Source organism: Furipterus horrens, unplaced genomic scaffold, assembly GCF_987537825.1.
Source record: "Furipterus horrens unplaced genomic scaffold, mFurHor1.1.pri manual_scaffold_3, whole genome shotgun sequence".
NCBI lineage: Eukaryota > Metazoa > Chordata > Mammalia > Chiroptera > Furipteridae > Furipterus > Furipterus horrens.
In genome coordinates this window covers 16,274,154-16,301,640 of record NW_028327173.1, presented here as the reverse complement: position 1 = coordinate 16,301,640, position 27,487 = coordinate 16,274,154, and the positions used below count along the sequence as shown (strand labels likewise).

At 43.9% G+C, this 27,487-nt stretch overlaps 1 protein-coding gene and 1 non-coding gene across 3 annotated transcripts; one reads left to right on the top strand and one right to left on the bottom strand.

The window, feature by feature from the left end:
* The first annotated feature begins 56 nt into the window (after positions 1-56).
* STMN1 (stathmin 1) lies at positions 57-26,889 on the top strand. Of its 2 annotated transcripts, none has more exons than XM_090268831.1 (5): positions 57-116; positions 22,345-22,417; positions 22,868-23,040; positions 24,897-25,088; positions 26,325-26,889. In XM_090268831.1, the coding sequence occupies exons 2-5, from the start codon at positions 22,405-22,407 to the stop codon at positions 26,394-26,396; spliced, it is 450 nt and encodes a 149-aa protein (XP_090124957.1). In that variant the 5' UTR covers positions 57-116; positions 22,345-22,404; the 3' UTR covers positions 26,397-26,889. The 2 variants fall into 2 exon arrangements, with proteins under 2 accessions (XP_090124957.1, XP_090124956.1); XM_090268830.1 differs by lacking the exon at positions 57-116 and adding an exon at positions 20,629-20,711.
* LOC150014389 (U6 spliceosomal RNA) lies at positions 1,620-1,728 on the bottom strand. Its single transcript, XR_016510221.1, has one exon. It is a non-coding gene; the product is annotated as a U6 spliceosomal RNA (small nuclear RNA).
* Positions 26,890-27,487: the final 598 nt, after the last annotated feature.

Below are 27,487 nucleotides of genomic sequence, written 5' to 3'. Positions count from 1 at the left end.
GCACCGACATCTAAGATTCTGAGACAGCCATGATGGGGGAGGGCGCTTGACACCGCCTTTTCTCCCCCAGATAGAAAAGCTCCTGTCTGCCCCCCAACGCCCAGACACAGGATCTGGTGAGTTCCCCGGGGTCAGAAAAGGAGACATGGCAACCCTGGCTCCTGAAACCCCAGGTTTTCTGCTTCTAGGCCAATGCCCTCCTGCTGCACCCCAGCTGCTTCCTGCTCAGCTTTTGGAGCAAACAGATCTTCCTGCAATGAGCTCCTGGGCCCTGGGAGGGTTCCCAAGCTCCCTCCTTAATGGGGATAAGTCATTAGAGGTGAATCTCAGAGTGTTGGCCACTGGAGGCCAATTTGGCCCCGTGGTCTCACCATCTCTCTGGAAAGCCTAGCAGAGGCTGTGTGGAGTTGTGACCAGCCATTGTCTGGGAAAGGAACTTGAAGCTGAGCCCAGAGGGAACTCGGCAAATGATGGGGTTTATTGTTCCCTCATTTGACGCTACACTGATATCATTAATTTGTGGCTTCAAGCCTTGTCCTCCCTGGCCCAGAGGAAACAGTCCTGGCTCTCCCCCTCCTACGGGTTATCTCTGGAAACCGAAGGTGGGAGAGAAGGGGCCTGGGATCCAGGTTGCCTGAATCAACTTTCCCAGCAGAGCAGCCAGGAGATTGTGTCTCGGCATCTTGGTTTCCTCTTCTTCGGTAAGAGGAGAAATGAGGCTGGTGTTGTCTAGGGCTTTGTGCTCCTGGGTATTGCATATGAGCAGTGTCATACCTAATAGAACAGTGTCCTACTATTGAGGGAGACAGCAGAGCTGAAGGAAAGCAGAGGCTCCTATCCACCAGCTGGGCTTTTAATGTTGTTGTTTTAACTATGATTTAATATATGACTTAATATAAAGTAAATGGAGAAAATAACACAATCTATTATCCTTGCTGGAAGCTACTGATAATTTTGTTGTGTTTTTTCAGATCTTCCTCTCGGCTTATACTTTCCCCCATATTATTATTATTACTTTAATTGCACATTTTTATAAAAGATGGGAACAGCACAGATAACTGCAGAGTTAAAAGCAAAAGTCTTCTCTCAGTCTATTCCCTTCAACAGAGACAGCTATTAAGAGTTCAATGCCCTCCATACATTTATATACAAATACAAATACCGAGTTTCAGCTTTTCTTTCTTTAGCATAGATGCAACCATAACATCCACATTGTTCTGCGGATTGCTTTCCCCTCCATAACAATGTTACCCTGTAGATTTTTCCATATTGACATACCTACCCTATTCTTCATAAGGATTGCTTAATGTTCTACATTTATGGGTGTTCTATACTAGTGGTTTCCTCCCACAGACACTTGAGTTATCTACAATCTGTTGTTATTAATAATGCTCTGAGCACTTGTGCATCTATTTATACAGGGTTTATTTCTAAAAGTAGAATTGCTGGGTTAGGATGTCTGTAGGTCTTTAATTTTTCTAAATACCATGAGGATTTGCTTTTAAGTTTTATCTTTTAAAAATTATCCAAGACATGGATGCCCAGTGCAAAAAACAAAACAAAACAGTGAAAAGTGTAGAAAGATGTATAGGAGGAACAAAATCACTCACAATCCCCGCAGCCAGTGGCCATGACTCTTTACCTTTTGGCACGTTTCTTTGCACAGGGGCCAGGCTAATCTTCTATGTATCGTTCCAGTTTTAGTATGTGTGCTGCTAAAGTGAGCACTGGCATGTTTCCTTCCAATTATTTTCTAGGCCTGCTGTTGTTACCATGATCAGATCTTACTGTACAGATAAATTTTCTATCTGGCATTTTTTTTTTTTTTTTACTTAATGTTTTAAGAATTTTCCTATGTTACTAAGGTAACTTGTAAACATCCTTTTTATGATTTCAGGATAGGTACAATATGTACATTTTTTCTTAGCTATACCCCTGTTGTTGGACTTTCAAGTGGCCTACATTTTTTTTTCACTCAACACCTCAGTGAATATCTTTTTGGGTAGATATTTGTAATTTCCTTAAGCTTGATTCCCAAAAAGGAGACTTACTGGGTCTAGAGGTAGGATTTGAGTGAATTTATTTTTTCAAGTTAACTTTTGAATTGCTAATATGTGTACATGGTACAAAATTCCAAAGGTTATAAAATGAAAAAAGAAAGTCTTTCTCTGACTTGGTCCCTTAGCTGTGATTTTCCTCCTTAAAGGCAACACTAATTAAGGAGGCAGCAAAGCATTATGGTTAAGGGTTTCAAAGGTAACACTATTACCTGGTTTTGTGTGTAGTTTTCTTAGGAAAAATAAAAGAAAAAAAAATTATGTGTGTGTACACATAAATATACATTCCTTTTTTTGTACAGAAATAGCACATCAGATAAGTACTTTTGTACTTTTTCCTTTCCACTTGATATTTTTGATGATTGTTCTATACATAAAATACAGAACTGCCTCATTTCTAAAGATATTTACATAGAATTTCTTTAAATGGATGTGCCATAGTTAATCAATTCTATTGATACATTTTGAGGTTGTTTGTTATCTTTTGCTGTTTGAGCAGTGCAGTGGAGTGTCCTTACATGGACACCATTTTGTCCTCGTGCCAGGGCAGCCATCTGTAGACTAGGTTCTTTCAAGTGGAATTGCTGGGTCCCAGGGAATGTGCATTTTAAATGCTGATAGCTATTGCTGTCTCCTTAGAGGGTGACCATTTCCTCAGTAAAGGGAATGAATTTGAGTAAAAAATAGTATGGTGATGTTTGTGGGGTTTGTTCTCAATTGTCATCTTTTTCAAAAGGATCTGTGAAAGATTAGCAAAAGTGAGCAAATAGCTAATTTTTTTAAAAAGCTTTTTGATAAAAATAAGTAAATAAATAAAAACACAGAATCTGGGAGGATTTCCAAACCCATTTTTGCCACTATATATGTGACCTTGGTGAATTGCTCTCCTCGCAGAACCTGTAATATCTTAGATTTGCTCTGAGGAGGAAATGAGATAATACACCAGTACAGTGCTTGGCACATACCAAGGGCTCAAAAGGTGGTAGCTAAGAAAAAAAGTTTTTAAAAAATCCTTGCCCTCCAAGTAATCCCAAGAGTGAGCGGAAGGAAGCCCGCCTTCCAAGCTCTGAAGAGTAAGCTGAGCGGTGCCAACCTTGTTCTTTCCCCAAATTCTCCCACTGGTCTTTCCTGCCTTGAAGAGCAAAAAGGAAATCTGGCCACCAGCCCCTGGGGGAGAAACATCCCACACCAGGACGGGCCCTTAAGAGGGGCTGGGGTCAGGGGCCTCACCCTCATTCCCCTCGCGCATCTTGGAGGAGCCCAAGCAGAGTTTAGTCTTCACCCTCCGTGGAGGTCCCTGCGGAGGAGCTTACACCCTGGGAAGAGAGGAGCTCTGACCCAGCCTTCCATTTCTTACTCTAAGCTAATAGCAGGAGTTTGCTGCACGTCCTCGTGCAGTCCAGCGTTCCAGGGCTGCTGGGGGGCGCGGCGGGGTGTGCACTGGCTGGGGAGGTCCTTGGGAAATCTTGGCGCTGTTCTCGGCTGCAGCGCGCCCGGCCAGGGGCAGCCCACCCCCACCCCCACCCCCACCCCCAAGGTGCTGCAAGGGGCCGGCAGTGTCCCTGGCTCGTGCTGAGTGCCAGTGCGGCAGTGGGCTTGGCGAGCCTGGGCCGGGATTCGGCACCGCGACTGTGGGCTCCGCACCGCCACAGCCCCAGCGAGGTGTGGCCTCCCCGCCTGTGCATCCAGAACAGAAATGCCTGCTGAAAACTCGGAGTCTGGGGGCCGACGCCATTTGTGTTCCCACCCTTGTCTCGGCTCAGGAACAGCCAATCAGATCCTTGTGTGTAGCTAAGAAAGGGGCAGGTAGAAACTGCATCGGGTGGGAGAACAGATCTTTGTAGCACAGCGGAGCCATTTTCTGGGAGGATTTGGGGTTGTTTCCAATCATCAGGTTGGAGAATTTTAGCCACTCCGTACCCTCCGCCACCCCCCTGGTAGGGGGATGTCTTTCATTGATTTTCCAGGGAGAGCTGACAGGGACGACATGGTGTGGTTCAAAGATTGTGCCATGAGGAACCAGTTGACCTGGGGTTTAGACTTGGCCCTGAACCTGCTCTGTGACTGTGAAGAAGCAGCACAGCCCAGGCCTCAGTCTTCTCATATATAAAAATGCAAGAAGGAATGAAATCAGACTGTGTCAAGCATTGGTGAGGTTGTGGGGAAATGGAGTCTCTCAATTTATCCATATCTAGAAAAGGTGAAAATCTTCATACCCTGTGCCCTGACAGTTCTCTCAGTTTCTACCCTGGAGAAAAACTTGCACACGCATTCAAGGAGGCTGCCCATTGCAGGACCGTATCTAATAACAAAGCATTGAAAACAGCTCAATGGCCACCAATAGGGAAAGTGTATAAATAAAATAGGGTTCATATTCATAATGGGTCACAATACCACAGTTACAAGGGTTAAATTAGGTCTATAGATGCAGGGACATGGATAGAACTCAAAATGTTTTAAGTAAAAATAGAAAGTTTCAGAATAATGCATACAACATAATTTTTGCAATGTGTAAAACAGAAGCGTGGATTTTCTATGGCATATTCAGATATATGTAAAAGCACTTTTTATATAATCCTAACTCATGAGAGCAGCTTTCTCTGGAGAGAAGTGGAGGGTGTAGGGGTAGGCAGTGTAAGTGAAAGGAACTTCAACTTTCTTTGTAAGATTCCCAGTCGTGAGCCCAGTCTTAGCAAACTGAAACCTGAGGGTTCCAGCTAGGGCAGACCACCTGCAGTCCTCTACTGCCATAGGCTTTCGCTCTCTTCTGGGAATTTAGTTGCTCTATTTCCTCTTCCTGGCAACTTCTTCCCTTCTGTCTTCTGGAAACTTCCTTCAGGTCTCATCAGCTCAGCAGTCCCTCCCCCCAGGGATCCTTCCCTGCTCTCCCTCCCTGCCTAGGGTAGGGCTGCTCCTTGAGGTCCCTCAGCACACTGAACCAATTGTTTGTTTACTGTGAACTCTTAGGGCCAGGGACTGGCCTTCCTCATTCTTGTATTCCCAGGGCCTAGCACAAGGCCTGACGCTTCAGAGTTCCTCAGTAACTCTGTTAAAGGAATGGACAATCAAGATCAAAAGCAGTGAATTCTTCTCTGGGCTAAGTTTTCCTGGTGTTCATTCCAGAGGTTCTGAAACTTTCTTAAGGGAAGAGGCAGAACTGGGATTTGAACTCAGAAACTGGTTCCAGAACCCACACTCTTTTCTTTCATTTAATGAAAATACAAACATTTTATTCAACCAAAAGTATCAATACATTAACAACGATAATGACATAAAACGCCACTTATCATTAGGCCAGTTATTTCATTATGTGCATTATTTTTTGCACCTTTAACAATGAATAATGATTTCACCATGCTTTCATCACTGACTTAACATTACTCAAATACTTGGATATGAATCTGCAGCTGACCCTTGAACAACACAAGTGTGTAGAGCCCATGCCCTTCCCCACTGGTATGCTCTCAGCCCCCAATACACTCAATCTGTTCATGAACCAAATATGTATTGAGAGCCTACTGTGTGTTAGAACTCTTCTATGGTAATAAAGAGAATGACACAGCCCCTATTCTCGTGGTTCTCACATTCAGTTGGGGAGGGGATGATAGTAAGTAAATATGTAATTTGCCTGTTTGTGATAGGAGGGATGAAATAGACAGGACATTGGGAAGAGCAGGTCAGAAGGTGGGGGAAGATGAGGAGTTCATTTTTAGACACGTTTAGTTTGAAATGTCTACGTGACGACCAAGTAGAGATAAAGAGTCGTCGTCGGCAGCCGTCCGTCTCGAGAGACGATGGCGTAGCTTCTTGAGAGTCTATCTGCACCGCCGAGAATGACTGTGCAGTCCGATTCGGGAGTGACAATCCCTGCCACACATGTTACAGGTGAAGGCAGATGGCTGTTGTTGCTGCTGCTGACGCTGCTTCCGCCTCGATCTTTTCTGGACCGCCTCCTCGTTGCGCGCAGCCTCCGCGCGTGACGTACCTTGCCTGACCGCGAGCCTCCAGGCTAGGCGGTCGTCTGCTTGTACTTCCCATGTGTTGAGATTGATGGAGCATTGTGTCATGTCCTTTTTGCAGATGTCTTTGAACCGCAGTTTTGGGCGCCCTGTCATCCTCTTGCCTTCTGCTAGCTCGCCGTAGAGGAGGTCTTTGGGGATACGGCCTGCATCCATTCTTTTGACATGGCCGAGCCACCTGAGGCGTCTCTCGCTAAGAACTGCATGCAAACTGCACATATTGGCTCGCTTCAGCACCTCGGTGTTGGGGACCTTATCCTGCCAGGCGACATGCAGGACGCGTCGCAGGCACCTCATGTGGAAGCTGTTGAGTTTCCTTTCGTGCCTTGCGTAGGTGGTCCACGTCTCGCTGCCATAGAGGAGAGTGCTGAGTACGCAGGCTTGGTAGATGCGCAGTCTGGTTTTCTCAGTGAGGCTGGAATTGTTCCACGCTCGCCGGTTCAGTCTGGCCATAACTGTGGCTGCCCTGGCGATTCTCCGGTTGACCTCCAAGTCGACTGACAGAGAGCTCGAGATGGTGGACCCGAGGTAAGTGAAGTCGTTGACAACCTCCAGGGTGTATCCGTCGATGGTGATGCATGGGGGAGTCCCCGTGCCTTGAGCCATAACATTCGTCTTCGTCAGGCTGATGGCTAGTCCGAACTCCTTGCATGCATGGGAAAGGCAAGTGACTAGCTGTTGGAGTCCCTCTTCGGAGTGTGATGTCAAAGCTGCGTCGTCGGCGAAGAGCATCTCACGGATGAGCACCTCTTTGATTTTGGTCTTGGCTCGTAGACGGGCCAGGTTGTAGAGCTTGCCATCGGATCTGGTGTGAATGAAGACACCCTCGCTGCAGTCCTTAAAGGCGTATTGGAGGAGCATGGAGAAGAAGATTCCGAACAGCGTAGGCGCGAGGACGCAGCCCTGCTTTACTCCGCTGCTGACTGGGAAGGCCTAGAGATAAAGAGTAGGAGTTAGATAAATGTCTGGAGTCCAGGGCTTAAGCCCAGGCTGGATCTATAAGTTTGGAAATCAGCAGCATACATAGCATTTAAAACCAAGGACTCGCTGAAATCACCAGGGGAGCGACTGAGTGTACAGAAGAGGTCCAACTACTGAGGTCCATACTTAGAGGTGAAGGAAGTGAAGAGGAAGTAGCAAAGGAGACTCGCGTTGAACAGCCAGTAAGTTAGGAGGAAAACCCAAGAGTTTAGGTCAGCTGTGACAAGGATGATGAGAACGTGGAACTGGCCCTTGGTTGCGGTAATGTAGATGTCGTTGGTGATCCTGACGCGAGTAGTGTCCATGGAGTGGTGGAACCCAGGTCTTCGTGAGGAGGGTTTAAAGAGCAAAGGCAGAGAGGGGCCGGGCAACAAAGACAGCCCCTCAGAGAGTGTTGTTATAATAGACAGCAGAGAGGTGGGGGCTCCGGAGGACTCAGGCTGGGGATGGTTTCGAGGTGGAATGAATGACAACATGAATATATGCTGATGGGAGAAAGCTGTAGGGTATAAACTAACCGTGGCAGGAGAAAGATCTGAGACAAGTATGGGGCCCCAGGCCCCCCTTTCCATTCTTCTACCCTCCTCTTTCTCTGTCTTTGTTTCCCTATGTTTTCTCCTGCCCTCTTCTCCTTGCCCCACTTTCTCTCCTTGTAATGATCCCCCATAGTCAACCTTACCCCTCTGAGCATGCTGTGCAGGAATTCCCTGTTCCTGGGAGGACTTGCCAGGTGGTCTTAACCTTTTTTCCTACAAAATCAGTGCTCCGTCAGGCCACCTAAAGAGGATCTTTTCTGTCCCAAATCAGAATGCATTGATCTCCATAAGCCTCAGTAGCATCTCTTTCTGCTTGATGTCATACACCACCAATATAGTTTACCTTTTCTTTGGTATCTTTTGAATCCCACTGGATTGCAAAGACCTCAAGAACAGAGACTCCCCATGATGCTTCTTTGGGTTCCTCATGATACCTAGTTGGGTGCTATGCAAAGAATATTGATTTAATCAACATTTACCCTGTGCTGGGGTCTGTGCTAAGTGTTCCAGATCAATAGTCCCTATCCTCAGAGGCTCACGGTTCACAAGAGGCAGACATGTAATCAAATAACAGCAAATAAACTGTTCTGCGAACCAAGTGTTGCTGGTTCGATTCCCAGTCAGGGCACATGATTGGGTTGCCCATCAAGTCCCCAGTTGGGGGCGCATGAGAGGCAACCACACAGTAATGTTTCTCTCCCTCTCTTTCTCCTTTGCCCTCTCTCTAAAAATAAATAAATAAATACATACATACATAAATAAATAAAATTGTTTTAAAAATAATAAAAATAAACTGTTGAGTGCTATACTAGAGAAATGCAAGGTGCAGAGGAAGCTTAGAGAAAGAAGAGGTTAACTCTCTGGGGAAGTAGATAGAGAAGACTTCACAGGGATGGGGGGCAATGAGACGGCATTTGAACAATGGCCAGCAGGATTGGAAGGGAGAGGGCATTACTGGCAGAGGAAGAGTGCCAAGTCGCAGAGGTTTAGACCAGCATGGCATGTTTAGAAAAGGACGAATCTTTTCATATGATGTTACAGCGGGGGAGGGTGTGGCCGGAACAGTGGGAAAGGATCCTGGAGAGATGGGAAAGAATTGTGGGGCTCTGCTCGAAAGCTGCTGGAGGTAACCTCTGAAAATGGTTCGCTATTCACTTGACCCAGAAAACCAAAAAGTGAAAATAAAATTTAAAAAATCATGCAAATCAAGAGGTTCAAATTTTGTGTTCACTTTGAGAACACTTGTGAGACAGCCCAGTCCATCAAGGGTATGCATATCCGAAAGCCACCAAGTATCTGAAGGCTGTCACTTTACAGAAGAAATGTGTGCTATTCCACTGTTACAACATGGAATTACTAGGAGTGCCCAGGCCACACAATCGGGCTGGATACAGGGTCGGTGGCCCAAAGAGAGTGCTGAATTTTTGCTGCACATGCTTAAAAATTCAGGGTAAAAGTGTTGAACATCCAGGTGAACAAAGCTCCCAAGATGTGCACAGAACTAACGAGCTCCTGGGAGGATTAACCCACATGTGAGCTCTCCCTGCCACACCGCGATGATCCTTAATGAAAAAGGTCAGGTTGTTCCTAAACCAGGACAGCCATCAGGTAAAGCTAAGTGGGAGCCCCCTACAATGGGTTGAATTGTGCCCCTCAATAGATGTTTAAGTCCCAATCCCCTATACTGGTGAATGTGACCTTACTTGTAAATTGGGTCTTTGCACATGGTCAAGTTAAGGTGAGGTCATCAGGGTAGGCCTTAATCCAATATGATTGGTGTCCTTATAAAAGGGGGAAATTTGGCCCTGACCAGGTAGCTCAGTTGGTTAGAACATCATCCTGATTTGCCCAGGTTGCTGGTTTGATCCCCAGTCAGGACACATATAAGCATCAAGCAATGAATGCATAACTAAGTGGAATAACAAAATTCTCTCTCCAATCATAAATTTAAAAAAAAAAATTTTTTTAATAAAAGAGCAAAATTTAGACACGGAGACAGACACATAAAGGGAAAACAATGTGAAGATGTGGGGAGAATGCCACCTGCAAGCCAAGGAGTGACAGAGGCTACCAGGAGCTGGAAAAGAAGCGTGACAGATTCTCCCTCACAGCCCTGAGAGGGAGATTTTGGACTTCTGGCCCCCAGAACTGTGTGACAATAAATTTCTGTTGCTTAAGCCACCCAGTTTGTGGCACTTTATTAAGGCAGCCCCAGAAAAGTAATACACCCCACTCCTCCCACTTAGATGGGGCCTGCCTTCTCCAGTGATTTGAGCTGGCAGGTGCCCACATAGGAAATGGAATCTAGGGAGGGAGTGGACTGCGGACCAGTTAGGAGGCTGCCGTAGTGATCCAGCGGAGTGGTGAGGTCTGCAAATGCCCTGCGTTGCTGATGCTTACTAATCGGTGCACGGGTTTAGCCATAAGGCCCCGAAGGTCTCCAAATCAACCCTGAGTTCCAGGGAGGCATCTTTTCTTTTCCTCATGTATTTTCTCTTACACAGCATCCCACCCTTCTCCGCCAGACACCCCAGCCATCCCCACCTTCTGAGCTTGAATTCTACTCGGTGTATTCTCTCACCCTGCCTCAGAATGGGTGTGATCTCAGCAGCCTTAGTTTCAACTTCCTGTGACAGCTGTAACCTCTGTTCTCACTGAATTACTCAGATTGTTGATAACTGCCAACTGCTTGGAAGTTTTGTTAGTACTGGGAACGTGATCCCATGCCAGGCCATGGAAAAACAGGCTGTGGAATGGCCCAGAAGTTTAATGACTTAAAAGTAACTAATAATGCCCCCCTAACCCCCCGGTTTAAGCCCACCAAGTGCCCATTCAGTACAAGGACTAGATCTCAAGTAAAAATCATCCTCCTAGCCCCATATGGGAAAAAATAGTTCATTTACCTGTTTGAAGCCCCCAGAAACCCAGTAGAGGGCAAGTGCTCTGACTTCACCACCCCCACACTATTTTCCTTGCTCACATTTTCATTATTTGGAAAAGGTCCATTGGCAGAAACAATAGAAATAAATCACCTTCAACCTCCAATTAAATATATGTCACTGGTTAAGGAGACATGATGCTACATGCAAGGTGGTGTCCTGAACTGGATCCCCAATTAAAGCGAGACATTTAGTTAATAATAGTATTGTGCCCAATATTAATGTTTTAGTTTGGGTTTGTAAGATGTCAACATTAGCTGGCTGAAGATTATATGGGAACTCTGTTCTAGCTTTGCAATTCCCTGGAAATCTTAAAATGATTGCAAAATTTAAAGTTTTGAATATATATACTTTAATTATCCCTGAGGTAGTACTTTTTGAATTTCAAGAGACTGGACCCCAGAAGAGACCCTCAATCACACTGTTTGACCCTCTGCCTTAAGTGTTAGTTTGTGGCCAAAAGACAGCCCAACAATCCAACATTTGTCAAGTGTCTATTCACAGCACTGTGGGGATACCAAGACAAACTCATACAGAATCCTGCCCTTGAGGAGCTTACTCTCTTGTGAGGAAGACAAACATTTGTGTGGATAGTTACTATACCAGCATAGTGTGTGAGGATCAGAGAGATTAATCAAGGTGGAAAGAATTTCAAGAGATAGAAACCAAGGGGTTCAAGCCTGAGGGCTGATGTCAGCAAACGCTGGGACATATAGGTGTGTGACTCTTTAGGGAGTTGGGAATAGTCCAATAAAGCTGAAACTTGGAGGTGTGGGGGAAGCAGGGGTAGAGGTCTCAGAAACATAGGAGGATCTAAGGCCAGTGAGAAGGATAGAACTCTTATATTTTAAAATACAATTGTTTTATCATTAATAAAAGTAGTATATGCTCACTTTATGAAGTTTGGAAAATCCAGAATAGTACAAAGAAGAAAACTAAACTCAAAAGTTATTTTTACCCTCTACACATATTTTGGTGCATTTCCTTCACTATATTTTGTTTCTAGTTGAGCTCATATTGTACACATAGTTGGGTGACCCTTGTTAGTTTATTTAATTTAGTGTAATATCACAAGTCTTTCCCCGCCTTATTAAAAAATAATCTTAAAGCATGAAGGAAGCCCTGGCTGGTATGGCTCAGTGGACTGAGTGCCGGCCTGCGAACCGAAATGTCATCAGTTCGATTCCCAGTCAGGGCACATGCCTGGGTTGCGGGCCAGGTCCCTAGTTGGGGGCATGCCACTCTCAATTGATGTATCTGATGTTTCTCTCTCTCTCCCTCCTTTCCCCTCTCTCTAAAAATAAATTAATTAATTAAAAAAAAAAGCCTGAAGGGCTTAGTCCATCTTCCTCCAAATGCAAGAATCCTTCTTCAATATTCTCAGTGGCTGACTGACAAATCTTTGCCTGGACACGTCTCATAGCAAGAATCTCATTCATTCTTTAAGAGGCGCATTCTATTGTTAGCTAAGTCCAGTGATCATAGAGTTCTTCCATGTATCTTAATTGTGCTTCCCTGTAATTATTCTTTTTTGAGATGACAGATCTTCAAATATATTAAGAATCAAAAAGTCTTAGGGTTTAATTGATCTTGAGGTAGATTGCAAGGACCTTTGGACTGTAATCCAAGGAACTCATCAAATTTTTTAGGTTTCAGGAATTTTTATTTTCTCATATGACGTTCCTGAAAGTTTAATTCATGAGATGTTTCAAGCAGAAAAGTGGTGTGATCAGAAACAATTCTAGGTACTTTACATATGTTATTTCACTTGGTCCTGGCAACAACCCTGAGGTAGGAGAATTAGTCCCACGTACCGATGACAAATGCTGGCCCCAAAAGGGGAAGTTGCATGCCTGGGCTCACACAAATAGTAACTGAACTGTACCTGCAGCATCATTTAAAGCACAAGATGCAAATTCCGACTGTGATACGAATTAGCTGTGTGACCTTGGGCCAATGTCTAACATTCTCTGGGCCTTTTCCCCCAATCCGTAAAATGATTAGCCTGATAAAACAGTTTAAAGTGATAGCTAAAATCATAGACTTCGAACCAGACTGCAAAAGCTCTGTGCTTCTGTGTAGCCTAGTTGGACAGGTGATTTAATCTCTCTGCAAGCCTGCTGCTAACATTTGACAGACCCCACATAGCTTAGGTCTAAGTATTTAAGACTTATATTATACATCAAGCTAACAAACTATTTTTTTAAATATGTGTTTTATCCTTCTTCCTTGACAAATATACCTCCATAATAACCTAGAAAACCAGGTTTTGGGTTGAGAATTCTGGGGTTCTTTGGAGCTCCAGGTCAGAATGTGGCAGAGCCAGCTCCCTTCTCTTCCTGTTCCTGGTCTTGTGCTCACTCCCTGGCCTACATGCCCAGGTTCTTTCCGCACCCCTTACAAGCAGCCAGCCATGCACTCACCAGCAGGAAAGTCGCCTTTGAGAGGGTGAACCCAGGGAAGGGGCTGGTGTAGATGCTGAAAGTGGACTCTGGCCATTTGGACTAGGAGTTCTAGAGTCCTGAGTGCCCAGAGTGTGGTCCAGGAGTGGTTACCAGCCTCTAGGTGGACATGTCTCCTTGGACTCAGCGGATGCCTTGCCTCTGAGAAGGCGCATGGCTCGATGAGGAGCAGAGAGACCACAGCCCTTCAAAGTGTAGGGCCTAGGGCCAGGACACTATTTGACATATCTACAGAAGATACTGTCTCTCTGTGCCTCAGTTTTTATTAGGGTGACCAACTCATCTGGGTTTGCCTGGGACTTTCCCAGTTTTAGCACTGAAAATCCCACATCTCAGAAAAATTCCTTGGCCCCAGTCACCTGTGTTTCCTCATCTTTATAATTAGGCTAATTATATCTCATAAGACTGATAATGAGGATTAAATGAGTTTTTGTAGTGGAGTGTTCAGACCAGTGCCTGCTGATAGTAAGCATTCTATGTGCATGTTAGCTATTATCTTTTCTTTCAATTATTTTTATTGTAGTAAAATACACATAAAATTTACCATCTTAACAATTCTCTTTACTTTTTAGAAACCATTTTAAGTATTAAGTTCAGTGGTATTAAGTAATTCATAATGTATGTAATCATCACCATCCACCTTCATAACCCTTTCATCTTGTAAAACTAAAACTCAATCCCCGCTAAACAATAATTCCCCATCTGTCCCTTCCCCCAGCCCCTGGCAATTACCACTGTACTTTCTATCTCTATGATTTTAACCAAGTATCTCACATAAGTGGAACCATATAGGATTTGTCTTTTTGTGACTGGCTCATTTCACTTAGCATAATATCCTCAGGATTTATCCAGTCACCCATGTTGTAGCATGTGTCAGAACTTCCTTCCTTTTTAAGGCTAAATAATGTTCCATTATGTGTATATACCACATTTTGCTTATCTATATATCTGTCAATATATATTTGAGAGGCTTCTACATTTTGGCTATTGTGAATAATGCTGCTGTCAACATGGATGTACAAATATCTCTTTGAAACCCTGCTTTCAGTTATGTAGGGTGTATACCCAGACATGGAATTGCTGGATCATAGAGTAATTCTATTTTTAATTTTTAAAGGACCTCCCATATGATTTTCCACTGTGGCTGTACCATTTTACATTCCTACCATCATTGCACAAGGGTTCCAATTTCCCCATATCCTCTCCAACACTTATTTTTTTATAGTAGCTATCCTAATTGATTTGGGGGATATCTCATTGTGGTTTTTATTTGTATTTAGCTAATGTTAGTGATGTTGAGCATCTTTTCATATGCTTATTGGCCATCTGTATGTCTCCTCTGGAAAAATGTCTATTCAAGTTCTTTGCCCATTTTTGAATTGGATTTCATTTTTAGTTCTCGAAATTCTATTTCTGGATACTAATCCCTTATCAGATATATAATTTGCAAGTATTTTCTCTGTTCTGTGGGCTGTCTTTTTACTCTGTTGATGCTGTCTTTTGATGTACAAAATTTTAAGTTTTCATGAAGTCCAATTTGTCTATTTTTTTCTTTTGTTGCCTGTGCCTTTGGTGGCACATCCAAGAAACCTTTGCCAAATGCAATGTCCTAAAACGTTTTCCCTGTGTTTTCTTCTAAGGGTTTTATAGTTTTAGGTCTTATATTTTATATCTTTGATACATTTTTGAGTTAATTTTTGTATATGGTATGAGGTCAGAGTACAATTTCATTCTTTTGCATGAGGATATCCAATTTCCCCAATATCATTTGTTGAAAAGACTGTCCTTTCCCCATGGGATGGTCTTGGCTCCCTTGTCCAAATCATTGGACCATATCTTCAAGGGTTTATATCTTGGGACTCTATGCTATTCATTGGTCTATATGTCTGTCTCTGTGCCAGTACCACACTATTTTGATTCCTGTAGCTTTGTATTAGGTTTTGAGATCAGGAAGTGTGAGTCCTCCAGCTTTGTTCTTCTTGTAGCTATTATCATTTAAATTGTTCCGTTCTACTAGAAAATGCTAAGCTTCTATAATTGGAGGCATGAGGGGTAAGAAAGAGGGAGGAGTCCAGCAAAGCCACTAGCTGAATGGGCAACCCTAGATGTTGTTGGTGGGAAGATGGTAGTTCAACGTGAGTCATGTGGAATTTGAGGGCCTTATGGGGCAGGGGCATCCATGAGGAGACATTCTTTAGGTTTTAGAAATAATATGGTTTTAGAGTTCAGGAGAGACACAGGAGCCCAAAAGACAAACGAGAGTCATCCCTATAAAAGGAACCATTAGAGGAAGGCATGGACTTAGATAAGAGGAGTGAGGGTTAGAACATGGGGTGAGAAGATGGCGGGACAAGGACATTTTGACCCCATTCCATGCATACATTTAATATGGGTACACTTTACCATATTTCACTGACTCACAAATGCCACTGATATTTTTTAAGACATAATATTATTTTATATCCCACTAAAAATATGCTGTCAATAATTATGACATGTTATTTATTGACTATGAGGTATAACTGATTTCAAAAATACAAAAATGTGAAGAGAAAATACATCTTAGGGTTAATTAAATAAGATCTATGCCAGGCACTCTTTCAGGCATCATGAGGAGGCAAGTGGGATAAAACTATGGAAAAAACCCTGCCTTCAAAAAGCTTCCAGTCTCAAAGTGACACCTGCAGACGCCTCTAAACCGCAAGACTGACTGAGGCAAGTGCTACAGTGCAGGCACCAGCGCTGTGTGAGGTCAGCTGCTGCTTGTCAAGTATTTATAGAAGTTATTAATACAGACAGAATTGACAGCCACATCTTCCTTGGGATTCCTAGTCCTCCCCCTCTTTTTCCCTGATGCTTGAAATTTCTAGGGACAAAGCCTTTCAAAACATTTTGGAATGAATTGAAGTAATGAATTAAAACACCACATGGTGGGCTCTGACTGGTGTGGCTCCATGGGTTGAGCATCATCCCGCAAACTGAAGGGTCACTGGTTGATTCCTGCTCAGGGCACATGCCTGGGTTGTGGGTTTGGCCCCTGTTTAGGGCACGTAAGAGAGGCAACCGATAGATGTTTCTCTCTCACACCAATGTTTCTCTCCTTCTCTTTCTCCCTCCCTTTCCCTCTCTCGAAAAATAAATAAATAAATAAAATCTTTAAATAAAACACTACATGGTGAGACATACAACTCCTACGGAAGGCAATTTTCCCTTTGACCTTGCAAAATATAAACTCTCTCTATACTCTAGGAATATATCTTGCAGATACGCTCACCCAGATGGAAAACGCTATTACAAGGAGAGACACTGCCCCCCCCAAAAAACGGAATTTATTTATAAAAAACTGTGTATTTATTCTTACATGTTTAAACTTCAGTTTCTTTCAAAGTACTCTCCATTTGATGCAATACACCTATTGAGATTTCTTTCAACTGCCTTTTAGTGCTTCTGCTGTTTTTTGTTTTACCTCTTTCACATTGGCAAAACGTTTCCCTGTGAGGACTTTCTTCATCCTGAGAAAAGGGACTTTTTTCATCCTGAGAAACAAACAAAAAATGCCAGTTTCTCAGGGAAAGTTCAGGTAAATATGGAGGGTGGGGCATGAGAATCATGCTGCTTTTGGTCAATAACTGCTGAACACTCAGCACAGTATTGGCAGCTGTGCTCATAAATCATGCATCATGAAATGGCCAAATGTGTTGGAAGAGTCTTAAAAAAATTCACGTAAGCCAAACACAGCCTCTCACAACAACACCAGCTGGTACACTGATACAGATGGGTTCCTAGAACACTCACCAATTGTGGAAGCCTATACTACAAGGGGCCTGCCCTTCAGAACATAATTCCAGGTTGTTGTTGTGGGTTTTTTTTTTGGTCTCCCCTCCTATAAAAGGTCATTCATTACAGCATCATTTGAAATAGCAAACAACTGAGAACAACCTAAGAGTCATAGATAGAGTACTGGTTAACTAGATTATGGAACATTCATTCATGCAGTGAATCCCAGATAAGGAAATGCTTGATCTATGAACACATCCCTGTATGAAAAGATCCCTGACATATATTGTTGAATGAAAAAATTCTAAGTGCAAAACAGTTACAGTAGACTACCATTTATACTATAGCGGGAGAGAAGAATATATATGCACAAGTTTGCTTGTGTACATGTGAGGAACTTTAGGACAAAGAGGAAATAACAATGGATGATTATGCTCAAGGAGGAGTAGGTATTAAATTTGTCAGGTGGGATAGAGAAGAGAGAAGAACTTTTTATACTTCATTTCTAAAGTATGTGAATGTATTATCTATTCAAAATATTAAACTAATTGAAATTTGTAAACTACCCCATGGAAAGAGTTAACCCAGTGACTATGATTCCCACCAAAGGGTGAAAGTCTATTATTCATTCATTCATTCATTCATTCACTCATTCAGTAACCTATAGCAATCAAGAGATTTCTTTAGTAATAATAGTTAACAAGTGTTAGGCACTTACGATGTGCCAGGCACAGTGCTCTGTACTTTTATGTACATGATCTCATTGTAATCCCCCAGCATTACAGAAGAGGCAGTTGAGGGTGAAAGAGGTTGTTCTTGTCTAAAGTCAACTGCAATGTCCAGGCCCCACTGTCCTGGACCAGGCCTGGTGCTGGCACTAGGGATAACAAGACAAAGATACAACCCCTCCCTTCTTGGACATACAACTCTAGTGAGGGAGCCACGGCGTGTAAAATAGCAAATTCACAGACAGCATTTAAACAGCGAAGGGAGTGTTAGAGCATGATGCTTAAGGAATAGGGGACAAAGAGAATGGAGAGGCTGAGGACAAGGAGGAAGCCTCTCCCACGACACCCTTTTGCCAAGGACAGGCCCTGTAAGCAGCAGTGGAATTCGGCGGCGCCTATGTGGGAGAAAACCCCTGCAGTCTCAGAACCAACAATGAACAAAGGCTGCCGGTGCTCTGTAAGAACAGAGATCTGACAACTGCCCGGCGCGTTTGATCAGTGTAGACATGCCTTCTGGACTTTGAAGCCTGAAGTGCTCTCCTTTAGCTGTCCACACAGATCAAATAAGCTGGATGACTGCCATATCTTGACTTCACTTTGTGCTAATCCCGTTACAGCCAGCTCCAGAGCAATCTGACCAGACCATCTGAGCTGAGGCAAAAATAATTCTCATGGGTAAAGATAGACAGTGCCAAGATGTGAACATTAACTGCTTGCTGCAACTTTAGGAGGGAGTGGGTTTTAAAGTTAGTTTTAGGAGGCTTCCAGGAAGGGAGCTTCTGTCCCTTTCCACTGTGAAGTGCCAAAACTGTTTTCTCTCCTTACAGTTGAAAGCCCTTCTTATTCCAGGGCTCATATATTGACACCCATAAGAGCTGATAATAAACAGCTATGGTTTGGCTCTCAGAAAGACAGCCCCACCCTAAAGAACAGGGATCATCCTACCATACAAGCACCTTTTTACTCTCTGAATCATTCTAAGGGAAATCTTTCCACAGCTTCTTCAGTCCCCAAGCAACAGTGAGGATCTCAGAAAACCTTATCACAGACGCTGGTAGGACCAGGTATCTAACAACAAATCCAGAAGCTAAGTGGCATCATTAAGAAAGATTAAAAATCTACATGAGTTCTAACATCTTTGTTGCTAGCTATGGTTTCCAGGGAAATAGATATATGCTCTAGGGAGAAAAAAAGGTGGAGGGAAGCGGTGTAAATGCTTTAAAATAATCAGTGTTTTGAAAGATTAATTTTTTTTCCTGTCACAACATTAATAGTCAGAAATGTGAGGATATTTTTATGTGTGTGTGGTTTTTCTTTTCTTTTTTTTTTTTTTTTTAATGCATCAAATGGGTGGGACCTTCCTCTGGAAACCTCAGATCAAATACAAAGACTTAAAGATAAAGGCTGGTTTAGGGGATAATAGATCCCTTGGCCTTGGGTTCCTTGCTCATTTGTGCTGCCTGACAATCTGTCACTTTTCAGTGAGGTCTGGTCCCCACCCCTCTCCAGCTTTTCTAACAATTTCTGAGATATCACTCAGAAAACTAACAGAGATGGAAACACCTGGCCATTTCGTGGCCAAATTTGGTCTGAGATAGAGAAGCCTCCAGGGCTCAGAATCTGAATTATTTCTGGTTCCACTCACATGCTAAGGGACAAGCAGTTATATTGGAGGCAGGAGAGAGGCCAACCCCACAGAAGGGCAATTGTTGGAGAAAATGCCACAACAAGCATATTTCAGGCCACAGCGCATTGCTAATTGTTTGCTTTGTGTGGCATGTCTGCTGCCTCTATGATCCAGTTTTCCTTGTCTCAGGCACCTATTCTCTGTATTTATCTCCAGCACATCCCTGGTGACTAACTGGACATGGAGAGTCTTTAAATTAGGACTGTTGTTTCAGCAGAGTTGGTCTTTTTTGTTTCTGGGTTTGGGGAGAGGGAACCAACTGATTCATAAAATGAAGGTGTCCTTCTGCCCAGTCAGGATCTCAAAGCAGGTGCATTGGTGTAATGACCACCACCTGAGGACATGGCCTCGGTCAGGGGAATGGGGGTGGTGGCCTGGGAACCATACCCATTTCATTCCTTTTCCTCTGGCCCTTTTGTGGGCAGAGGGAGGCCAATCATTCTATTCTGATCTGATAGCCAGGGTCAGACCAATTTCCTTTGTACCTCTGCTGTGCTGATACCTATCCAGGCAGGGAGGAATGGTGACCTCGTGGCTCTTTTTGTTTTGATTTTTAAAAAGGGCCCCAGCACCGTTCTGGGGAGCACGTGCTCCAAGAACAAAAGCAACATTTAACTGCAGTCTGTGCAGTTAGAACTGCTTTTTGCACTTCCTTCCCTATCATCTGGCCAAAGGCTGGGCAGCACAGATGGAGTGTGCATTTAAGCTAAGTGACTGTTAGACCAAAGAAGATCAAATTCCAGAGCTTTTGGTCTAACAGTCACTCATGCTTCTCCCGCCTCACCTCTCCTCACCAGTTCAGGGACCCTTAGATGGTTGTGAGAACGCCCATAGTGAGGAAAGGGCCACGCCTGTAATCTGTTAGGGCTGAGTGGGTTAGGGATTATGATGATGTCACAATACAGGTGACACGCGGGTGTCAAGGTAGGACTCCGTCGCAGGGGGGCCTTAACAGGGGCGGAGAGAGGCACTGTCCTGTCACCAAGGGCTTGGGCGTCTTGGGTAGCCAGTGCGAGGCGGGACACCGTTGGGATACTGCGCTCGCTGTCTGAGTGAGTATTGCCCTTTTGGCAGTGAGAAGCAAGTAGGTCAACCGAGGGAGTCTAGGCAGCGACGCTCTGAGAGGTGCGGAGGGACACCGCCCAGCCCCATCCTGCCCTTTTCCAAAGGATGGGAGAGCTGGCTGAGATCCAGGCCAGGGGCCAAGGCCACAGGAACATCCTTTCCTGTGGGGGGACAACAGCCCACGCCCCGGGTTCACACCTGGGGAGACCCACAAACGCTCCTACTCCTCGCATTGTCCTCCTGCCCCGCCAGCCTGGACTACATTTCCCAAGCTGCTCCGGCGTCCACAGGACCCCCGCCCCCAACCAACTGGGCTTTTGGGGGGGAGGGGCCGGCACGTGCCGCCCTTCTCAACCAATACAGAGCCCTGCAGGGAGGTCACGTGCTGCTGTTTGGCGCTTTTGTGCGCGCTCTGGTCTGTTGGTGCTCAGAGTGTGGCCAGGCGGCACGGACCGAGGAGGTCGGTGAGAGACTCTTGGAGGAGGCTGAGGGCAGTGGGAGGGACGGGCCGGCGGGAGGGGCTGGGCCTTCTTTGCGGCCCCCTGCTAGAGAGCAGCGGGCGGGGCCGCGGCCCCAGAGGGGTTGACGGGCGGGGGTCGCACCGCTTTGTGTGTGGCTCGGGCGGAGCCTGGGCTTTGTCCCGTACTCCCTAGGGGCGCGGCTGTTGTGGGGAGGGGGCGCGGCCAGCCCGGCCAGCCCCAGGCGTTAGCCCCCGGGTGCTGTGGAGGAGACAATAGGGGGCGTGGGCCCCCATTTGCCTCCCCCACTCCCCCTGCAGGCGCGGCCCCACTGGGGTCGCCATTGTCTGAAGGGGCGGGGAGGCGCCTCGAGGGAGCACATTGGTCTTAGGACCAGACTGCGCAAAGCCAGGGCTGCGCCCGCTCCCCGCGATAGTCCTTGCCCACTGACTGTGGGGCTGCGCCTGAGAGGCTAACACAGCATGAAGGCTTTTGCCCTCACGACGAGGGGCGCAGACAGCTAGGGTGGAGGTAGGCTGGGTGGGAGCGAGGGGAGTAGGTGGTGACTATCTCTCGGCCTGTTGCCGAGCTGCGGCGGTAGTAGGGGGTGGCCTCGAGGTGGTTTTGGCGGGAGTGGGGGTGGCGCCCGCCGGGGGCGAGCCTAGAACGGGCGGAGTTATCCGAATAGGACCGTTAGCCCCGCCCACCCCTCCCCTTCCCACGAGCGCGGGCTCTGGGGTGTTGAGTTAAGGGAGATTCGAAAAGGCGCGGGGAGGAAGGGGGCGGGGCCAGGGGCTGGAACCCAGGGTGTGTTCTCATTGGCCGGGGAAGGTCTGCCGCTGTCCTTGCCGAGACCAGGGCCACGCCCATCCTGGGGGTCTGCTGCTTAGTTTAATGCTCTGCTAGTGTTAGACCTTTTCTCTGCCTCTCATTTTAATTTCCAACTGTTGGGAACCTGTAGTCTTACGTTTTTTATTCTAGCCTGGAGCCTACAAGAATCATGACCTTTAAAAAAATCACGATGTGGGATGTAGAATTTTTCATAACATAAGGCAACAAACGCCATCTAAAACTTAGTGACTCATAAAACTAATTTTGCCTGTTGTTGGACAGGAGCTTAAGCCCCATGAACAATAGAACTTCAACGTTACTAATTAATATTAGCTTGGGCGTTTTGTTTTTCTACGGTGGCAGGCACAGACAAAGCAGGGGTGGGTATTTCATTTGCACAATGAGTTGTAAGCAATATTAAGATGACTTCCGTCTTACTGTTGAGTTGAATCTGGAATATCTATTTTTTCACTGTTTGTGGGGGAAAAATTAGAGTTTATTGGGGGTGGAGGGGTGGGAATCTTGTAATTTAACCTAGTCGAATTTTTTAAATCCAGGAGTTGTATTTTGAACAGGCAATCTCAGTTAACTTGATTTTCTGCAGCCAATGTTCTATTCAGTTCAAATTTTCCAATGTTTGGTATTTTAGAGGTTTTCATAAATTCTAGTTAATGATGTCTTCTTTAATTCCACAACAGTAATTTTTCTGACATCGATTTATGTGGATGTGATTTGAGGTCCCTTTAGATCAATGACATAGAAATTCAAAGAAATTGATTGCATGCTTTTGAAAATCATTTTCAGGGCTTTTCTTGCCAGTGGATTGTGTAGAATATACTGCCAGTCTCTTCTCTTCAGTTCACCATGGCTTCTTCCGGTAGGTAAACTATTTGGAAAAGCTGAAATTGTGATGGGCTTATGATTTTAGAAGAGGAGATGGCACCTGTGTTGTGGTCTTATCAAAAAAATGTATTTTATAAATTGGAGAATAATTAAAGAAGAAAAACGGTTATCACTTGAACAGAGAGCTTATAATTAATTGTTTCAATACTAGACGATTTGGCTTGCTCTGAAGCAAAATTACAGAATTTTGCACAGGTCTTTTGTTCATGAAAGTGATCGTCAAATACTATCTAAGAATGGTATTTATTAATTTAAAAATGTTGAATTTAGTTTTTCTGGGTGGTATTTACATAATTTCTTGCTTGCAAACGCAGCTTTATCACCTCTAATTCTATTCATTAAATTGGTTTGGTTTTTAGAAAACAGTTTATTAGGATAGGAAGACCCCATTTTCTGATTACATTATAAATATGATCAAATCCAGATATCCAGGTGAAAGAACTGGAGAAGCGTGCCTCAGGCCAGGCTTTTGAGCTGATTCTCAGCCCTCGATCAAAAGAATCTGTCCCAGAATTCCCCCTTTCCCCTCCAAAGAAGAAGGATCTGTCCCTGGAGGAAATTCAGAAGAAATTAGAAGCTGCAGAAGAAAGGCGCAAGGTAAACGTCACATTTCACAGAAAACAGTATTTATTACCAAATCAGTTTTATTTCCATATACCTAATTGTAGCTAGACAGTGGTTATAACTATGTGACAATTACATAATGCCAGTGGCTGGAAGAAAATACCAACCGTCATTTATTGAGTTCCTATAATGTACCAACTACTTAACTTATACTTTGCTCTTTTAATACAGTGACTCTAAAAGGGTAGGTGTTGTCTGAGATATCGAGCTTAGAAAATAGTCTTAGGAATGTTAAGTCATTTTCTCAAGTCATATAGCTAGTGAGCATTGGAGCCAGAATTCAAGCCCAGGTCTGTCTGAAACCCAAGTTCACGCTTCTCGTGCTTTCTCTATGAAACATATTTGTTTGTGGGAGATTCTTTTTTGTCTCTTCAGATTTTGGAGGGTTTCTTTTGGTTTGTGTGCTTGTGTAGTATTTTTGTTTTTGTTTTTTTTGAGAACTGTGTAATAAAAACATTTTAAATTGCTAGTAATGTGATTGTGTTGCTCAGCTGGCATTCTAGTATTGTGGCAGCTTTTCTCTTACGTGAGCTATTCCGTTATAAAGTAGGCATCTTTAAAAAGAACTAATCAGAAAAAAATCAACAAGTATTAATATTCTTGTTATAGAAAAATTGGGAACCATAGAAGTTTATATAAGTAGAAAATTAAGAGTATTCATCATCCTATTTCCTAGAAATAACCATTAACATTTTGAGTGTATTTCCTTCCATTCAGCCTTATTCTATTAATTAAGAATTTTATATAAATTCTCATTTTGTCCCTCTTACCAACAAACCTGATTGGGGCGACATGGGTTTAATTTTAAAATTAGGAAAGCTAAGTCACTAAAAGGTAAAGTAACAGCCTGCCTCCAACCAACACAGCTAGTGCAGCTTAATACATTTAACCACATACATACACATATAGGCCCCTTTTTAAACTGCTGTTGGATGTGCTATATACTTTTCAGTGCATGTACACTGGCCCACTATCAACACTGTGAAGCATTTCCCCAGGAAGAGTGGCAGTGTTTGCTGTGGTGTGTCATCTCCTACCTGCTCTTCTGTGTAGTTTGTGTTCATGGAAGAGACGCAGACAAAGGCTGAACAGAGAAGTTTTTAGAAATCAACCCTGGCCCTATAGTCATTAGCCTGTGCTTTACATAGTAACTGGCTAAATATAGTGAAAACTCTTATCTGACCGGGATTTTGCAAAAGACAATTAACAGAAACAGTGGCAGATGCTCTAGTTTTTCTACAAGTCAGTGCTTCCAAATATGCCGGACTCTGTTTGGTAACAAGCTATTCTGAGTGTTGAAGGAAGCACACCATGGTAATAGCGTTCCAGTGGTCTGGAAGTGGTTGCAGCTTCCATAGAGAGAAGCTAATAAGCTTTTCTTTGAAACAGATTCTTCTGGCTTAAGTAATCTGGAGGCTTAAATTTTCTATCATCCATGTAGTTTCTTTTATCAGAATGGTTATATTTTTTATAATGAGCTAATTTTCTTTGAGCAGACTTTGAAGTTAAATAAAATTCTTTATTATATAGTTGCATTCCCAAGTGCACGTCACTTAAGTCATCTTGATACTGTTAAGCAGTAAATTTTATAAGGATTTCCTTAAGGAGTAATTGGACAAGAATCTAAACAAACAGTCTCCAAAGTAAACACAAACTCTAGAAAATGACTTTCATAGTATTTTGATACAGATAATTCAGGTTCTGACTTCAGTATTATTTAAAGAGATCTAATATTCTGCCTCTTTTTCAGTCCTCTCAATAATTTCTTTTGTAATATTAACATACTAAATACATTTCAAGAGAGCCTAACCTGTTAAACATTTTTTTAGTCCCATGAAGCTGAGGTCTTGAAGCAGCTTGCTGAGAAACGAGAGCACGAGAAAGAAGTGCTTCAGAAGGCGATTGAGGAGAACAACAACTTCAGTAAAATGGCAGAAGAGAAACTGACCCACAAAATGGAAGCCAACAAGGAGAACCGAGAGGCACAGATGGCGGCCAAGCTGGAGCGCTTGCGAGAGAAGGTCGGTGTCTCTGCCTTCAATGAGGAGGGTGAAGAGCTTGAAGTCCTATGTACCAGTGAAGTGTTAAATGAGAAGTGTTTTATTTTAAAATAAGGTGGAATAGTCAACAATTCCCAGCATAATTGCACTTTTCTTTGAAAGTGCAGTAGGAGGTGGAGGCTCAGTCATTAGTTCCTCATGTCTTAGAACTCTGATTATGTGACTCCCATAACATATAAATGGGATGTGTTCCAAGACCCCCAGTGGATGCCTGAAACCCTATATGTAGATACTGTGTTTTTTCCTCTGCATACATGCCTGTGATAAAGCTTACGACTTCTCTTTGGCATATCACTTAGGCCTAAGAGCTGGGTTCTGGAAATCCAGGTCTGGTTTTAGCTAGCCCCCACAGTAACTGCTCATGTCAGAGACTACCTGACCCCCAATAAATCTGCCCCTTGCAGTGACTGCTATAGCCAGTGACTGCCTGTGTCCTGCAAAGGTATCCTTATCTGCAGATAGGAAATTAGCAACTTCTCTGTTCCCAGAATCAACTCCTGCTCCCCCATTGGAGCCATCTGCAAGGAGTTCCTCCAACCCCCTGCCCTAGTCAACCCCCCACTCCACTTTAAAAACCCTGCCTTACTATTATTTGTGGCTGAGATCAAAGGGTTGACGCCTTCCTGCCTTTCTGGTCTCAGCCTGCCTGTCCCAGCTGGCCAAATAAACCTTTAAAACTCATGGCCTGTTCTCCTGTTGTTTCTCCTCACTCTCGCTGAACCTAACAATATCCAAATTGGCAGCATGGCTATTCTTGTTCTTCTGGGGTCATTAGTAAGTTAAATAAGGGTTACATAACCATGAATACTGTGATATCACAACAGTCGATCTGATAATCGAGATAGCCGCTGAATGACTAACAGGCAGGTAATAGCAGCAGGGATACACTGGACAAGGGGTGTTATATCCAGGATAGGACAGAGTGGGTCAGGGTGAGATTTTATCATGCTACTCAGAATGGCACATAATTTAAAATTTATGAAATGTTCGTTTCTGTAATTTGCCATTTACTGTTTTCATAACCACAGTTGGCCACGGTTAGTTGAAACCATGAAAAGCAAAACCATGGATATGGGGGACTACTATATTTATAATATTACATATATAATAAATGTACTAACACTGTTGGTCCTCTTTGGGGGTTATGACTTGGCAGACTGCTTTATTTGACTAATGACATATACTATTTCTTTATAGGACAAGCACATTGAAGAAGTGCGGAAGAACAAAGAATCCAAAGATCCTGCTGATGAGACTGAAGCTGACTAATTTGTTCTGAGAACTGACTTTCTCCCCCTCCCCTTCCTAAATATCCAAAGACTGTACTGGCCAGTGTCATTTTATTTTTTCCCTCCTGACAAATATGCTAGAAGCTGATGTAGGACCATAGGTAGAACCAGACTGTATGATGTTGTTTTAGGGGATAAAGGGGAGAAACTGAAAGTGTTTTACTCTTTTTCTAAAGTGTTGAAGTCTTTCTAATGTAGCTATTTTTCTTGTTGCATCTTTTGTACTTCAGTACACTTGGTGTACTGGGTCAATGGCTAGTACTGTATTGGCTCTGTGAAAACATGTTTGTGAAAACAGTATGTAGTGGCTTCTTTCAAATTGTTAGATGCTGAATATCTGTTTACTTTAAAATCCCAGTTCTGTCCCTATCTTACCAGATGCTACTGTACTTGAATGGTTAATAAAACTGCACAGTGCTGTTGGTGGCAGTGACTTTTTTCTACCCAGGTAATAAATGGTGCAGTGATGGAGACCCTCCTGGCTTGTATTTGTTATGGGTGGGGCCTTTGAGCTGGTGGAAATACCCAGCCGGCGCTTCACTGCGAGTTCTCTGCCCTCCGACTTCTTCGCACCAGAGTTGTTTGCTTTGTCTTCGTCCACAATCATCACTTTGTTGTCACGCCTCGGCCCAGATCAGCTGTTACGATAGTCTTTCAGATGTTTATTTGCAAACAAGCATTTTTTTGTTCCTGTGTCCCTGTTAAAAAGGCAGATTGAGGCGCAAAGGGTGTTTCTAAAGAACAGTTGGGAGAAAATCTTAAGATCCTAGTTAAGGATATTTGACAGCTTGCTTTATGTTACAGTTGGGAATGGGGGTGCATCCTAATGCTTTCCTGCTGTGGAAGCTATGACTCCGGAATTGGAGTATTCGTAAAATGTTTGGTGCCCCTGCAGCGCCTCATGTGAGGTGATTCAACGGAATCGGGAGCAGCATTTGCCTTGGGTAGTTAAGGCTGGCAGTTGCTTCATCTTGTATCTCGAGGCTGTATAATCACTGTTTGGGAGCATTGCCTCTCACTTCAGGGAACGCCTTTGGCAGCTTTCCCTGGGGTATTTGGGAAATAACCTTA